At 39.8% G+C, this 17298-nt stretch overlaps 2 protein-coding genes across 2 annotated transcripts; both read left to right on the top strand.

Moving 5' to 3' along the window:
- The first annotated feature begins 377 nt into the window (after positions 1 to 377).
- LOC139461623 (octapeptide-repeat protein T2-like) lies at positions 378 to 13789 on the top strand. The gene is made up of 2 exons (XM_071243089.1): positions 378 to 509; positions 13337 to 13789. The coding sequence occupies exons 1-2, from the start codon at positions 378 to 380 to the stop codon at positions 13787 to 13789; spliced, it is 585 nt and encodes a 194-aa protein (XP_071099190.1).
- Positions 13790 to 13829: 40 nt separating this feature from the next.
- LOC139461622 (octapeptide-repeat protein T2-like) lies at positions 13830 to 14273 on the top strand. Its single transcript, XM_071243088.1, has 2 exons — positions 13830 to 13894; positions 14006 to 14273. Exons 1-2 carry the CDS (start codon positions 13830 to 13832, stop codon positions 14271 to 14273), a joined length of 333 nt encoding a protein of 110 aa, XP_071099189.1.
- Positions 14274 to 17298: the final 3025 nt, after the last annotated feature.

Here is a 17298-nt window from a genome sequence, read left to right as displayed (position 1 = left end):
TAAATAATCAAGTCTGGACCAGACAATCCAGTGATTGATACCATGAGCATCGTTCCAAGCAATATGAAGACATGTATCAACCAAGCCAGTGAGCCTGACTACCCGAATCTGTTAGTCGCCTCTTACAACAAGCATGAAGACCTATTCTAATCCAGATCTTCATGGGTCTGTATTATGTGAGCCTTTGGCGTGCCCACCTTACTTTGATAAGGAAATACACTCAGCTGAAAAATGTACCCACTGTAGTATATTTGGTTAACTCCATTTTGAACAGCATTTTGGTAATATGACGGCATGGCAGGTTGATGGAGGAGAAAAACCTAAAGAGATGCAGGTCTCGGACATTTACCAGTTGGGTAAAACCCATGAGCACGGCTATGGTGCTGACAAACCCACAAACAATCAGGATAAACCAGGACTTCGAACCCATGGTCATTGGTTTCCAGTACATCTTTGGGACCACACGGCCACCCATGTCCCCAGAAGGAGAAAATGAGGGTGTCCTTATGGTGAGGTGAAATGGGGTTCAATCAAAGGATCAAAATCAGGATCAATCTGGTTTCCAACAGACCAAGGATTAAAATCAGGACAAATCTGGTTTCCAGCAGACCAAGGGTTAAGATTGACAAATCTTGTTTCCAACAGACCAAATATTAAAATCAGGACAAATCTGGTTTCCAACAGACCAAGGATTAAAATCAGGACAAATCTGGTTTCCAACAGACCAAGCATTGAAATCAGGACAAATCTGGTTTCTAGCAGACCAAGGGTTAAGATTGACAAATCTTGTTTCCAACAGATCAAATATTAAAATCAGGACAAATCTGGTTTCCAGCAGACCAAGGATTAAAATCAGGACAAATCTGGTTTCCAGCAGACCAAGGATTAAAATCAGGACAAATCTGGTTTCCAGCAGACCAAGGATTAAAATCAGGACAAATCTGGTTTCCAACAGACCAAATATTCAAATCAGGACAAATCTGGTTTCCAACAGACCAAGGATTAACATCAGGACAAATCTGGTTTCCAGCAGACCAGGGGTCCGGAAAATTTAAAATCCCAATCGGACATTTGCATTTAGGCCACGCCCCCTGCAAATAGCGTATTTTAGTACAACTTTTTACACACACATTACAAGTTGTTACGTATTATTGACCATAAAATAATTTGATATCGATCGTCGCAGAAAGAAAAATGGCGGTCAATCAAGATTCAATATACGACTAGCTACTGAAAACAATAAAATCTGCAAATCCTCATTGTATGTCAACCAAGTGAAAGTTGTTAGCCACGACTTACAAAAAGATCATTCAGACTTTGAGGGTTTGGCAGATCCGCTCGACTGATTTGCATCGGTCGATTGGCTGTCGTCACGCTTTCGCTTCTTGACTGAGGTTACGTATCGTAGCATTGTGAGGATAATGAGGTACATCGATGATGCAAGGTATTTATGTACAGTTGTAAAAACCTTTCACTTAAATTAACAAGATGTTCTCAGTAATTAATCCTCGATTAATCAGTGTCAACTCAGTTTATTGCCTATTACAGTGATTGACCGATTGGACTATCATGTAGGTACGGTGTATTTACAGCAATCATTGTCAGTGTAGATAATCTTCATTGTGTTACAACTGCAGACAGAAACTGCTCAGTCCTAACTGTTGATCACGTCCGGTGAAAATTTAAGAATGTCTGGACAATACTTTTTAAAATGTCCGGACAGAAAAATTTAAATGTCCGGTAAGCAATACATTTGAGATTCCCAATCGGACATGTCCGGTGCATATGACAGTTTCCGGACCCCTGCAGCAGACAAAGGATTAAAATCAGGACAAATCTGGTTTCCAACTGACCAAGGATTAAAATCAGGATAAATATGGGGGCAAAACACCTGGCAAAACAAGTTTGCGCATTTTAGACCACTGGGCCACTGACGCCATCCTCCCTGACCCCCACTCCCCTACCCCCACTCCCCTACCCCCACTCCCCTTCCCCCACTCTCCTACTAACAGATTGAGACCTAGACTCCAAGTTGAGTAATATCAATATTCATACATGACAACCCACTGTGAAAGCTATCTATTTTACAAACCAGCTGACTTTATTGATTTTCTCAGGACATCAGTACCACCTGCAAATTTGTCAATAATTAAAAAACCCAATAAATCTTGTTAAATTGCCTTGCATATGTCAGAAGATCAAGGAAATTCAAATAGACATGACAGTCTTTTTCTAATGTATATATCCAACAGGCCTGTCACCATCCCTGTGGAATGACATCTGTTGGAACAGATTGTCAGGGGATTAAACAGCACAGTTGGAAAGGTAATCCTAAACATCTGTTCTAAAACCTACAAAAGTTGGAAATATATAACTAAATGAATAAGACTTAATTAATTACTATCAAACAAACAACCAATAATGAAATATGGCCATTTTTTTTCGAACACAAATTCTTCATTTATAAATAATATATACAACTCCAACACGATGAATTTTGAAACATAGACTCTGCTGACGACTGGTGAGCAAACAAAATATATTGAACTACACATGATAGTTATTATTTGAAACCTAGTATTTTAACATTGCATTCAAAGGAATGGCGTAAATTGAGGCACAAAAGATTTTTCCTCTACGTCTTGTTATCACTATATCAGCGAAATACAAGTTTATTTGACCAAACCAATAGCCATAACATTATAACTATATAAACACGAGGGACATTTTTTATTCCTAGTTGGTATTATTTACTTGTATTTACTTGTATTTCAGAAGACCAAGTTAGCCTAGGTGAAACCCTGATATGGGTGACTACCTAACAGGTTACTCCAGCTGTGCTCCATACAAGATGACTTGAATGATCCTCAACAGATTCAGTGATCTTCAAATCAATGAGGTGTTTTAATGTTACCAAAGGTTATAGCTGGAAGGAATTTGTACATAAATAATTATTGTGCAGTAGTAGCTCTGAAAGTGACAAACATGAAAATGAAACAATAAAGTTAAAAACGAGATGGTTCTTCAACTGTCCCCAATAACCCTCATGTCCCCAGTAACCCTCATGTCCCCAGTAACCCTCGTGTCCCCAGTAACCCTCGTGTCCCCAGTAACCCTCGTGTCCCCAGTAACCCTTGTGTCCCTAGTAACCCATGTGTCCCCAGTAACCCTTGTGTCCCCAGTAACCCTCGTGTCCCCAGTAACCCTCGTGTCCCAAGTAACCCTCGTGTCCCAAGTACCCTCGTGTCCCAAGTACCCTCGTGTCCCCAGTAACCCTCGTGTCCCCAGTAACCCTCGTGTCCCCAGTAACCCAAGTGTCCCCCAGTAACCCAAGTGTCCCCAGTAACCCTAGTGTCCCCTGTAACCATTAGCATGCATGCGGGGGGTGCGTGCAGAGTGTGCGTGCGGGGGATGCGTGCGGGGGGTGTGTGGGGGGGGTGCGTGCAGGGGTGCGTGCGTACATGCCCTCTATCCACTAGACAACGGAGGTACAGGTAAAGGCTTCAACTGTGCCACAATTTCACTTATTGAGCTGACAATATGACCTCAGGGTTTCACCTAGCCTATGAAAGCTGGGAGGCTTCATAACTCACTGAATAGTTTTTGAGTCATGAGCACAATTTACAGTCATGCATGGGCTTAAAATCATAAACATTGCATGTAGAAACCAGAACTAACTGATGAAAAGATGCTACAAATAAGATGTATCGGAGATATGATTAGGAATATTTAGGGTGAAAGGTTCATGCTTACATATTAGATAATGTTTCCTCAAAACCTCTAAAAATCAACCTATTGGACCAATTTTTTCCTTACTGATACATGTAGTGTTCTTATATGTACAAAACATTTAATTGTTGAAATGGAGTCCAGTTTTCATTCATATGAACAGATCTGATAACAATATCTAAAATGTTTCTTTAATTACTAAATAATGCCGAGCCTTATTCTACCTCATCCTTTGTATCAAATCCACAGGACACCTGCATCATGACAAACTCCGCATTAGGAAACAACCATTTGATTTTCAATCGGGGCCGGTATTTAAAAAAATAAATAATCAAGTCCCTGTTTTACTGAATTCTTTTTACAAATGCCTCACATTTAAGAAGGGAAATAATGTGCCCTTTTCTTGTAGACTATATTTAAGTGTCCAAATAATACAGTTAATTTAAAAAGCAAGTAATTCAGCATCTGTTTGTGTCTAAAAAAATAACTGATCTCCTAAACATTAAAAAGATAAGAGGTGGTCTCAAACCAAAATACAGGCCCCCACCTCCTGAAAATCATATGGTAACTCCCTTATGATATTAAGTATTATGGCAAAAAATGGTAACAGTTTGTAATTTGCATCCTTAAAAATTCTATATAACATCCAAGATGGATGTTGATGACCTTTTCCCAATACATTTTCTCCAAGTGAATTAAATCAAAATGGAATATTTATTATTACAAAAGCAACTCTAAAAATGTGTACGCCAATATACTAGATTATAAAAATGAAACATTTTGCTTTATTTAATCACAGAATACTGTCTGGGGAAATTAACAAGGAGATTACCAATTCAACCAAAGAATTGTCACAGGAAAAACAGCAGTAGCCTTAAAATTACATAACTTAATACACCAACACTCTTTAATATTTCTTTTACATCCATGAATGTATTCATGTAATAATTTCATACCTGATGATCCTAAGATGTAATCATAATTTATTGAAATATTGTTCAAATAACTTATCCCTTCTTTTCCACTAAGATACAGAGACAGTGTGAAAATCTCAATGTGTCATGACTTGTTTTAAACACATGTCATATGACCTTAACATATAACAGCATTTCCATAATCAACAATTACCAGCGTGATAAATAACATTTTTTTAAAGCTACCTGTTCCCATGGCAACCAAAGTCATATAAGCATTATAAATAAAATAAGCATGTACGAACCTTCTCCACCGGAAACTTGAAGAAGACTAACAGCAAATTGAAGGCTGCGCTCACAAAAGCAAACAAAATCTGCTGTCTATAATAATCACAAACATCTTTGTTGAATTCCGTTGAGAGTTGTGTGTAATGCTAACAAAACCAGTTCCTTAACACTTCCGCCAATTATATCTTCCTCCACGCCATATTCTAGCCCGTTACCGATGTCTCGTCACACACCTAGCTAGCTTCAGTTTCACAAATATTGAAATAACAATAAAAACTTGGCAATCACCTAATAATGTGAGCCTCACTGATTTATGAATGATGACCGGATCCTAATGAAGCAATTTCGTCTACAAATAAAATAATTTCCTCACAGTCTGCCAAGGCTTCCTTCTTAAGCAAACATTTAGTTTACCCACTGTCTCTTGTTCAGATATGACCATGATCTATTTTCCTGATCCCTGCACAGAAATGACATGCAAAACCAACACAAATTTGACTGCTGTATCCTTATTGAATGTGTCAGCCTCATCCACTCTTAAATAAGCATCAAATAAGACGATACTATCTCCGTCTGCTTCCCAGATCAAAACCCACCCTTGACGCCTCTATCCTGCAAAGTCCATGGCGGCAAACACATTTTAATTTGATTCTATCTGCCCTCGGAAGTCAAAAATAAACTTGATGATGCACGATGTCTCCCTCAGATACATTATATTTTCAATATTTCATTGATTGGTATCAAGGAAGTTTGGAGTTACGAGTTTGTATTTCACTTTGGTAGGACCTGCTGTGACAGTTATGTGGCTCGGAGATAATGCCTGTATCCCTGACATCATCCTGGGTGTTGAATACGACCCATATCAACCACACATGCACTCACATGCAGGTTTCTACTTTTAGAAAAACATCAGTCTTTGTGATATACATGTCAGTTTTTCGTTCTTGGAAAACATGCACTGATATTTACGAGTTTATCGTGTGATCTAAAGAACATGACACTCTGGGGGTCCCCACAGTGTCAAGAAGTCTCTTTACTTGAATATAAATTACATTGTTATTTCATTTTAAACATCTGGCAGAAAACCTGTTGCCAGCCGTAAAAATCTGGCTTTTCATATTTATCATGTTGATTATTCATGAGAGAAAAATAGTTTTGATTAGGCCTTTTATTATTTTGTTCTTTGGTCGCTTCAAAAGTAAATAGAACCTCCTCAAAATACTCATGTTTTTCTTTAAATTTCCATTTTTTTAAACTTTAAATTGACAGTGACAACAACATTTCCAAAGTTCATCCTCCTGCATATTGTTTAAGAAAATTAATGAAACATGAATCATACCAATTCATTATTCATGAAACAACCCTTCATTGGCAATGAGACATTCATTTGAAACATATTGTCATGGCAACAAAACCTAAACAAATATACTGTGTAGGCTTTTCTACACCAAACAACTTCATATAATTATCAAAGTGAATCAGTCCAAATATCCAATTACAGAAATGGCATCTGTCAGTTGTATGTTAGAATGAACTGACAAACCTTCCATATGTCCATTCACTATTAGCCTGACAAATTTCCATGACGTTTCCATGTTTTACCAGGGTATTATGCCAGTTACCCATACTCTGATATCAATAAAACTCACAACAAAATAAACTCTGGGAAGTGTCAACTCAGAATAACATGGAAAATGGCAGATGGTTGAGTTTTGTATATTTCCTGGCACTGATATATCACCCCCAAAAATTAATGGTATTAAAATACCCCCCACCCCCACCCCCAACCAGACCCACGATTAATTTTCCATTGTCCAAAACTACTCCAGTCCTGGGAAACTCAAACTAAAATTGGATGACTTTTCCATGACTTCATGTCCCATACCAACCCTGGTGAAAGGCCTTTGATTATTTATTGGTTGGTTTAATTTTTTTGGGTCCTAACATTCACTTAAGAGGTTGAAAAAATAAATGAAACATTTTCAACTTCCAGATACGGAGAGATAACTGATATATGGTTGGATTAGATTTCATACATAATATTCACCGTTTCTTATCAGTAGCAGCAATAAAATCTGGTGGGTGGTTTCATTTCAACTGATTGTAAAACAGAGTCGTCCACACAAAACATTGTCAAAAGACGTTTTATTTTTATTTTCATTACAGTTTACTTTCGGTTTCATAAACCAACTGAAAAAAATACAAGGTCCAAGAAGCTTTGAAATTACATTCACTATGATCATGCGCTGGTGAAATAACATCTGAAATATTGATTATCATAATACTTAGACTAAATGATAAAGACATTATTTCCCTCGTGTGGAAATATCATATATCAGTAATAAATAATATGTATCATGATTGGCGAAGGCAAGCATAATACAATTTTTATTCCTAACATATGAGTGAGTGAGTGAGTGAGTGAGTTAGGTTTAATGCCGCTTTTAACAGTATTCCAGTTATATCACGGCGTGTCAGCTTAATGTGGGAGGAAAGCCTGAAGTGATGCAGATCTAAGACGTTTACCACTACGGTGAAACCCATGCACGAGCACGGGTATGGTGCTGACAAACCTAGAAACATAAGCGAGGCGAATCGGGATTCGAACCCACAATCATAGGTTTCTGGCGTGCCTAAGGGACGCAACTCTGCACAGCGAAATGCGGCGCCTTGGACGACTGGGCCACCCGTGCCCCCTCCTAACATATGATATTTATAATATGGAACTCAGCTAATAATCTCTACATCCTATCTTAGAAGCAAAGTAAAGATGGTGGTACATGTTCACCACTGAGATAACGTGAACATGGGTATAGTGATGACAAACCTGAGAAAAAAGTGCCCATTTGTCCAAGTTGAGAATCTCCTTAAAGTATTTTATTTACTATCTATTTTCTCATTGATCTTGCAAGATGTCTCAATCAGGCAGACTGAAAGTAGTTCAGGCAAAAAGGGTTATTTCACCCGATTGAAACACCAATTTTATATTTGCCGATAAATTTTGCATTTCATGTCTAAATAACATAATAAAAGTCACATTTTGCAAAAGAATAATATTTCTGTTTACTCTTAATCCTGATAAGCTATATATATAAGCTATATTGGAAAATATTTACATCCAATTTGGGAATTCATACAAACTTCTGTATCCTCCTCCAAGAATGTCTTGACTTTATAACAGTAATCCAATTCTTACATTATTGACAGGGATATAGCCACATCTATAAGTGAAATAATTCCCCCACTACTGGTCAGTGATGCTAAATTGATATCACCACACACAAACACATATATCCACTCTGCATAAACAATGATGTCACTGTAAGTGACATCATCAAACAAGGGATGATGTCATGTGTTGCTATGAGCAGCCAGCAGTTAGGTTTTAGAATTTAGAGTGAGTATGGTTTTACGCTGCTTTTTTAAATATTCTAGCAATATCACGATGGCGGGCACCAGAAAAGTACCCTTGTGAGTAATCAAACAAAGGTCTTAAGCATGACAAGCAAACGCTTCAACCACGAGACTACCCCACCACCCTTTAGAATTTAGAGATAAATCCTTGAAATAAACAGATTTCCTACTGCATTTTACTGAATTTAAGTGTTTGATAGATGGAATGTACAAATATTATTGCCAATTATCATGCATATATCGTCGTGTGAATCAATACTTTGAAACATTTCATTTTTATGTTTCTCCATTTATAAAAACATTCTTAATTACTCATAGATATAAACATGCCGATCGACAAGGAAGTATCAGAACCACTTGTCAGACTAGACGGCTCAAAGCCACATGACCTATGTTACAGTCAAGTTACAGTAGTTAAACAATCCATATCTAAAAGTATAGTTCTGTATTGTTGTTGTTTGTTGTTTAATGCCGTGGTCAGCAATATTCCAGCTATATGACTGCGGTCTGTAAATAATCAAGTCTGTACCAGACAATCAATCCAGTGATTGACATCATGAGCATCAATCTACACATTTGGGATATGATGACACGCATCAGCCAAGTCAGCGAGCCTTACCACCCAATCCTGTAGTCACCTCTTATGACAAACATAGGACTTTGCCTTTTACAGCAAGAATGGGTTGCTGAAGGCCTATTCTAACCCGCATCTTAATGGGTGTAGAGTTCTGTAACAGGCTTATAAAGTAACATAGAAAATCAAAATCTGATGTGGGATCATGCATGTAATGTATCAACCATTTTGATTCTTTGGTTTTGCAGATTGTCTATAGTCTGTCACATAGACCCTGAAACAAATAAATTCTACATAGCCCATGCAAGTCTGGCAAAGTTGGCAAGTCTAGAATACTGAAAATGAAGAGAGTCTCTGGGCTTCTTTTGATTATATTTTGTTCAGATAATCTAAGTTTTTTTCTGTAAAATATTTTCATTTCAGAGACTAGATGTTAGTGTAGAGATTCTCTCCAAACATTATTTTTCCATTTGAAAAAAACCAATTTAAACATAAATTTGAACAAAAATACACCACATGATGGTCAGGGACAAAAAATAAAAAATGAGATTTCAATGCATTCCATGAAGCAGTCCTGGAAAAGTCGAGAATGCAAATCTGTTTGTGGACAATCACAGGAAACTTGCCTCAACATGAGCGAAATAAAACCAAACACAACACGAAACATTACTTTACTAAACTGTTATGACAGCCATTTTACAGCACAGGACCTTCAAACCCTATTTCAGGAAAATTGAGCGTTAAAAAAATGGGTTGCCATTTCACTAGCCTCAGATCAGGTCTGTTGGCTAAGTACTTTATAACTGTGTATTTGCATGTGAAAAGAAAAATGTAGCTGTATTACTAGGAACTGTTTTTTTGCCATTTATTTCATAAAACACCAACAAAACTGTTAAGTTTGGCATCTCAAAATAGGGTATGTCCGGTAATCGGAGGCCCATTTTGTGTTTGCCGATTAGACAAGTCTTGTATGGTCTTATCAAAACACAAAATCAGAGCTAACATTTTAAGTGTCATAATACAAGAGGCATGAAACAATAAATCATATGCCAATTTGCGAAAATCCATAGTATACTAAAGTTACAAAGTTAGTTAACTTTAACAAACATTGCCGAGTGGGACAAACATTTTTCGACCAAAAGGAAATGGGCAGGCTGGTGTAAATCTGCTTGTGAAAGAATTCCTGGCAATATTAAGCAGTAAATTGCATCAAAGTGACACAAGTATGGCATGCTGGATTAACATCGCAAGCTCCATTTACCACCTGATGACACAGATAAACTGGAAGCGGTCATGTGGAAGATATTCTCTGCTGAAACAACATTTAACTTTCGCTTGATTGGTGAGTTAAACTGAGGCTATTTACATGCGTAAGGGACCATTACCTTGGTGAAAAATGGCAGCACGGATTGGAATGCTTTTGTGGAGCAACAACATTAATATTGGCCCACGATGTTCAACACTGCTTGCTTTGGAGGAGATTTATGTCATTAATTATCATCAATGAAAGTAGTTGTGTGATTTATCAAACTTGCCGTTTCTTGGGATGTAAAACTGATATAGAAGGTTGATATGGAAGGTTAATATTAGTGGTTATTATTTGTGCATTTTCAGTAATGTCTTAATTGTGTTATGAGAATACATCCCGAGTCGTGACAGGGTCAAGACAAGAAACGTTAAGTGTTGCTAGTGTCTGCATGTAACTGGTCATGCTGTGTTTCAGATTTGTTCTGGATTTGGGAAATACAAGGAAAGAAACGTACCATTGAAATAAATTTTAAAAAAAGATCACATTTTGTAAGCAGTATTTAACTTTTAGAATTCTAAAGAAAAAATATTATTGTAATATTGTTTTATTTAGTTATTCAAAGATGAGCTAGTGAGTGAGTGAGTGAGTGAGTGAGTGAGTGAGTGAGTGAGTGAGTGAGTGAGTTTGGGTGAGTGAGTTTGGGTGAGTGAGTGAGTGAGTGTTATGTTAAAGTCATCGGTGAGTGAGTGAGTGAGTGAGTGAGTGAGTGAGTGAATGAGTGAATGAGTGAGTGAGTGAGTGTTAAAAGTCATCAGTAGAACAGCTATTTACCAGTCACATAAACCCTATATCTCCACTGAGTGACGATTAACTAATATACTCTTCCTAAAGTAAGGGTACAGAGTTCATTTTACTTATTGTAATAGCACACCGATTATTTGACAAGGAAAACTGCCCCTAACTATAGACTTTTTTTATATATAAAATAGCCATTTTTATAATATGTATCATTTTTTAATTTTATGACAAAACAAATATTGAAATACAGAAACCAAAATCAGATATCTAATGACATGTTTTGTAGCTTCTACATGGCAATAGGTATTTGGCTACCATTTCAGTTGCATCCTCTACTTCTTTGTATTATATAGAGGATATTACATGAGTGTTCATTTCATATTATGTTTACAACACAAGTGTCTCTATAATACCAGAATTTAGGCACGAGTGTCGTAAACATAGTATGACATGAACACGAATATAATGTTCTATTTATTACTGAAGAAGATGTCTACATACAGAGACCAACTTTAGTGTTTACCTATAAGGACAGCAAGTTGCAACAGCAATGGAACCACAATTTTTCGAATGACGTCAACAATCTTCAGCTATGATGTTGTTTCTCGTGTGACGTCATTCCAACCTCACGTCACAATAAGATTCGAATGACGTCAACAAAGCACCCTGGATTACGGAAACAGTACACTGTTGTCTCGTGCCGTGATAAGACCCTAGGGCACATATGACATATGTTTGCTCTCGTAGGTATTAAAATATCATATGACCTAGTACCTATGACCATCTAGAGGAGTAAGTATGGTTTTAAGCATCTTCCCTAGGCAAGGGAGTTAACTTACTCTAAAAGTCCAGTTTCCACCCTTGCCTAATTAGGCTGGAATTATATTTTAGCTGGACTACTGAGTCTATGCGTAGTCAAATCAAAATCACGTAACGAATTCCACATCGGATTCGTAAACAACATGGATTTCAAAGTGCAGATTTTGGTCAAATGCAGGATTTGCAAAGGATGTGTATAGATGTGAATAGAAGGGTCATAGAAGGGACATAACTTGTAATAGCCACTTGTGGTGCTACGACTGAGCCTGGAAATTCCAGCCTAGTTCAGCAAGGGTGGAAACTGGACTTTTACAGTCACTTAACTCCCTTGCCTTGGGAAGATTGGGTTTTATGCCACTTTTAGCAATATTCCAGCAATGTGGGGACATGAGAAATAGGCTTCAGACTTTGTACCCTTGCAGGGAATCGAACCCGGTTCCTCGGCGTGACGAACAAACTCCAATCTGAAGGAACATACAATAAATATTCTTGTACCAAGTGTCGACACGGTATCTCGAATAGCTATCTCATTATCTGTTGTATAAATTATTTTACAATAAATTCATATTTTATTAAAACCAAAGTCTCACCTACAAACTGACATATTTACAGTGTAGAATACTACATCATAAGTGGAAACATAACTCAAACAAGAAACGTTCAATCATTTACCTGCAACAAAGTTGGTGGGTTGCGGACAATATGTTGACATGTCAACAATTGCAAGTCGTGGTGATGTCCTTGGTGAAAGCAGACCACTGGACATAATTAGATTGTCCGACTCCACAGTTGATTAAACATACCATTAATGGCCTTAATCAGCTAATGAAGTCTCAAGGCAGTCTATGACCATTGTAGGTCAGTGTTGGAGGGCTCCCCTTGCCAATTACTGTCCCCCTAACCACATTGAGCCACCACAGAGAGGAGACAACCCCCTCAACAATCTACTTCAACTTCAACTTACAACCCTCCAGTAGCTCCAGTCATTCCAAAAGTCCACTCTTCCCATTGTTTCTTTCATTTACCTACAATGAGTGAGTGGGTTGGGTTTAACGCCGCTTTTAATAGTATTCCAGTTATATCGCAGCGTGTCAGCTTAATGTGGGAGGAAAGCCCGAAGTGATGCAGGTCTCAGACGTTTACCACTTTTGTGAAACGCACGAGCACGGGTATTGTGCTGACAAACCTAGAAACATAATCGGGGCGAACCAGGATTCGAACCCATGATCATAGGTTTCTGGCATGCCCAAGGGACGCAACTCTGCACAGCGAATTGCTGCGCCTTAGACGACTGATCCACCTGTGGCCCCTCCTGTAGTGTGAGTGAGTATGGTTTTATGCCGCCTTCAGCAATATTCCAGCAATATCACAGCGGGGGACACCAGAAGGGGCTTCACATACTGTACCCTTGTGGGGAATCGAACCCGGGTCTTCGGGGTGAAGAGGTTTAACCACTAGGCTACCCCACACCCCTATTGAGTATGGTTTAATACTACTCATAATAACAATCCAGTCATATAACAATGTGTCAGCTTGATGTGGGAGTAAAAGGGTGAAGGGTGGAGAGAGAGAGCAGGGGAGAAGGATGGTGGGAGGGTGAGTGGAAGGAAGGAGAAGGGAGAGAGGAAGAGAAGAGAAAAAGAGGAAGGAGAAGGGAAGAGGAGTAGGGTGAGTGGAAGGACAGAGGGAGGGAGAGAGGAAGGACAGAGGGAGGGAGAGAGGAAGAGAAGAGATAAAGAGGAAGGAGAAGGGAAGAGGAGTAGGGTGAGTGGAAGGAAGGAGAAGGGAGAGAGGAGGAGAAGAGATAAAGAGGAAGGAGAAGGGAAGAGGAGTAGGGTGAGTGGAAGGACAGAGGGAGGGAGAGAGGAAGGACAGAGGGAGGGAGAGAGGAAGAGAAGAGATAAAGAGGAAGGAGAAGGGAAGAGGAGTAGGGTGAGTGGAAGGAAGGAGGGAGGGAGAGAGGAAGGACAGAGGGAGGGAGGGAGAGAGGAAGAGAAGAGATAAAGAGGAAGGAGAAGAGAAAAGGAGTAGGGTGAGTGGAAGGATGGCGGGAGGAAGGGAGAGAGGAAGAGAAGAGATAAAGAGGAAGGAGAAGGGAAGAGGAGTAGGGTGAGTGGAAGGACAGAGGGAGGGAGAGAGGAAGGACAGAGGGAGGGAGAGAGGAAGAGAAGAGATAAAGAGGAAGGAGAAGGGAAGAGGAGTAGGGTGAGTGGAAGGAAGGAGGGAGGGAGAGAGGAAGGACAGAGGGAGGGAGGGAGAGAGGAAGAGAAGAGATAAAGAGGAAGGAGAAGAGAAAAGGAGTAGGGTGAGTGGAAGGACAGAGGGAGGGAGAGAGGAAGGACAGAGGGAGGGAGAGAGGAAGAGAAGAGATAAAGAGGAAGGAGAAGGGAAGAGGAGTAGGGTGAGTGGAAGGAAGGAGGAAGGGAGAGAGGAAGGACAGAGGGAGGGAGAGAGGAAGGACAGAGGGAGAGAGGAAGAGAAGAGATAAAGAGGAAGGAGAAGGGAAGAGGAGTAGGGTGAGTGGAAGGATGGAGGGAGGGAGAGAGGAAGAGAAGAGATAAAGAGGAAGGAGAAGGGAAGAGGAGTAGGGTGAGTGGAAGGAAGGAGGGAGGGAGAGATGAAGAGAAGAGATAAAGAGGAAGGAGAAGGGAAGAGGAGTAGGGTGAGTGGAAGGACAGAGGGAGGGAGAGAGGAAGGACAGAGGGAGGGAGAGAGGAAGAGAAGAGATAAAGAGGAAGGAGAAGGGAAGAGGAGTAGGGTGAGTGGAAGGAAGGAGGGAGGGAGAGAGGAAGGACAGAGGGAGGGAGAGAGGAAGGACAGAGGGAGGGAGAGGAAGAGAAGAGATAAAGAGGAAGGAGAAGAGGAGTAGGGTGAGTGGAAGGAAGGAGGGAGGGAGAGAGGAAGAAAAGAGATAAAGAGGAAGGAGAAGAGAAGAGGAGTAGGGTGAGTGGAAGGAAGGAGGGAGAGAGGAAGAGAAGAGATAAAGAGGAAGGAGAAGGGAAGAGGAGTAGGGTGAGTGGAAGGACAGAGGGAGGGATGGAGGAAGAGAAGAGATAAAGAGGAAGAAGGGAAGAGGAGTAGGGTGAGTGGAAGGAAGGAGGGAGGGAGAGAGGAAGAGAAGAGATAAAGAGGAAGGAGAAGGGAAGAGGAGTAGGGTGAGTGGAAGGATGGAGGAAAGCGAGGGGAGAAGGGGAGGGGTAAGGTGGAGGGAGAGAGAGGGATAGAGCGAGAGTGGAAACACCAAACTTTTTATTATCTGTTATACATATAACAATCTGCCTGTTCATTGATTGAAGCTTTCAAATTACAAGTCATCTAGATCTTAACACATAACACTCACTTGAAAGTAACTTCCTCATGTTTCCTAAGTTCAGTTACAAAACATACCTTGCAGAGGTGATGGAGATATTGTGATACCTTGAAACCTCCAAATATATTCTTTCTGCTGGAGTCATTGGTTTCAACAAGTTCTAACATTTATTATGTTAACAATGACAGAAGTGACATATTTCTAACCACAAGACTTCCCCCATTATGTCCATCGTCACCAGAATCAATGGCAAGTGCCTCACAAGTCTTCTCAACATGACAAGCCACTTGTTAAAGACGCATAGAGCCAACTAGCTCCTAAACTGCCTTTTCTTAATGATGTCTTCACTGAATATAATAGTATAAGCACCAATTATTTCCTAGCTTGGCCAAAAAGTCACGTCATAATTGCCGTTCAGCCTATCCTTGCCAAGGGGAATAAGAATCTTTTGAAGTCAACATTTCATCCGAAATATCTCTCGCCTCTCCCAGTTTACCTCTCAAACCTCTGATTCTAATCTTAAAAATTTTACAGATCGGCTGACAACCATGGCTAATTTGGCACTTTGGCCAGAAGCTTTGCAGAAATTCCTCGAAACTTTTCACACTAATTAGACCCCTGTCTAAATAAAAGGCTTTCTATCAATTTCCCAATAGTGCGGCTAACAAGGCGTCCATGTATAGCTTCCTCTTTAATTACAGCCAATTTTCTCATGCTTCTAGTTAGCTCAACATATGGTGCGCTGCTCTCGTCAAGTAAATCACCCGAGTGGCGGAATTGCAGGCAAAAATGGCTATTTAGTAGCCAGTTAATGCACGAGAAGTTTCCTTGTTATCCCCTTAGTTTTTATACAAATCTTTGCGTATGTCGAGAAACGATGCGCCTCTGTGAATGGGATTGAAATGAGAACAAGCTTGTTAGTGATTCTGACATGGGTACTTACATGCCAATCTCCACTACGAGGATATGAAAATTCACACCAATTATCGTAATTAGGAACATGTTAATTTGTACTCCAAAGGCCTCATTGTCTTTGACTGTGTCATTATAGGCTTGAGAGACATGGATCAAAGCGACATCAGTAGAATTGATGAAACTGATTACTGATTGTTATCACCATTAAACTTGGAATGTTTTCTTAATAATCCATGTACAAAAGAAATAGTTTAACTTGTTTCGCACATGGGACTGGAGCAATGGATGAGCACGACTCTAAAGCCATCTCACTGAGTGACCCTGATAACACTTCCAAGAATAAATACTTCTATTGCGTGTCCTTCTGTTCCAAATCATGATTTCATTCACTTATGAATAGGCAGCAAATGAAATCATCAAGCAAATAAATTGAATCTTGCTTCTTTAATTGCTTTTGTTCAAATGTATAAAATGTCTGATTTTCCTAGAAGTGTTGTCATTTGAGATTCAGTTTAATGAGCAAAAACAGTTCCAATTAGATTGACACACAACACAGTAAGCAGCTGACAATAAATAGCCAAACTCAACTGGAAACTGGAATGGTGTCTGCAGGCCACCATCTTGCAAACATAATCAGGAGTTCAGGAACTGTGGAATGTTTCTGGCCCTCTGCTGTTGTTTCCTTGTTTCAAAGACAAGAGACAGTACAGCAAGATAAATGTATAGCACCAGAAGTGAGTGTGTGGATGGATGGTTGAGTGAGTGGTTGAGTGGGTGGTTGACTGAGTGAGTGGTTGAGTGGATGGTTGAGTGGTTGAGTGGATGGTTAAGTGGGTGGTTGATTGAGTGAGTGGTTAAGTGGTTGGTTGATTGAGTGAGTGGTTGAGAGGGTGGTTGATTGAATGAGTGTGTGGTTGAGTGTGTGGTTGACTGAGTAAGTGGTTGGTTGAGTGGTTAAGTGGGTGGTTGATTGAGTGAGTGGTTGCATGGGTGGTTGATTGAATGAGTGAGTGGTTGAGTGGGTGGTTGACTGAGTGAGTGGTTGTGTGGATGGTTGACTGGTTGAGTGGGTGGTTGACTGAGTGAGTGGATGAGTGGGTGGTTGATTGATTGAGTGGATTAGTGGGTGGTTGATTGATTGAGTGAGAGGTTGAGTGGGTGGTTGAATGAGTGAGTGAGTGAGTGGTTGAGTGGATGGTTAAGAGGGTGGTTGATTGAGTGAGTGGATGAGTGGGTTGTTTATTGATTGAGTGAGTGGTTGAGTGGGTAGTTGATTGAGTGAGAGGTT

The sequence above is a fragment of the Haliotis cracherodii genome, unplaced genomic scaffold (assembly GCF_022045235.1).
Source record: "Haliotis cracherodii isolate W230 unplaced genomic scaffold, xgHalCrac1.p SCAF_15, whole genome shotgun sequence".
NCBI classification, from domain to species: domain Eukaryota; kingdom Metazoa; phylum Mollusca; class Gastropoda; order Lepetellida; family Haliotidae; genus Haliotis; species Haliotis cracherodii.
This window is presented reverse-complemented; position numbering and strand designations above follow the sequence as displayed.

Excerpts from the sequence above, each read along its gene's own strand:
- LOC139461623 (XM_071243089.1), top strand. The coding sequence starts at position 378 with ATGGTGCTGACAAACCCACAAACAATCAGGATAAACCAGGACTTCGAA. Across the intron at positions 510-13,336 it reads AAAATGAGGGTGTCCTTATG|GGTGAAGGGTGGAGAGAGAG; the intron begins GTGAGGTGAAAT and ends TGGGAGTAAAAG.
- LOC139461622 (XM_071243088.1), top strand. The coding sequence starts at position 13,830 with ATGGCGGGAGGAAGGGAGAGAGGAAGAGAAGAGATAAAGAGGAAGGAG. Across the intron at positions 13,895-14,005 it reads GAGAAGGGAAGAGGAGTAGG|GAGGGAGGGAGAGAGGAAGG; the intron begins GTGAGTGGAAGG and ends AGTGGAAGGAAG.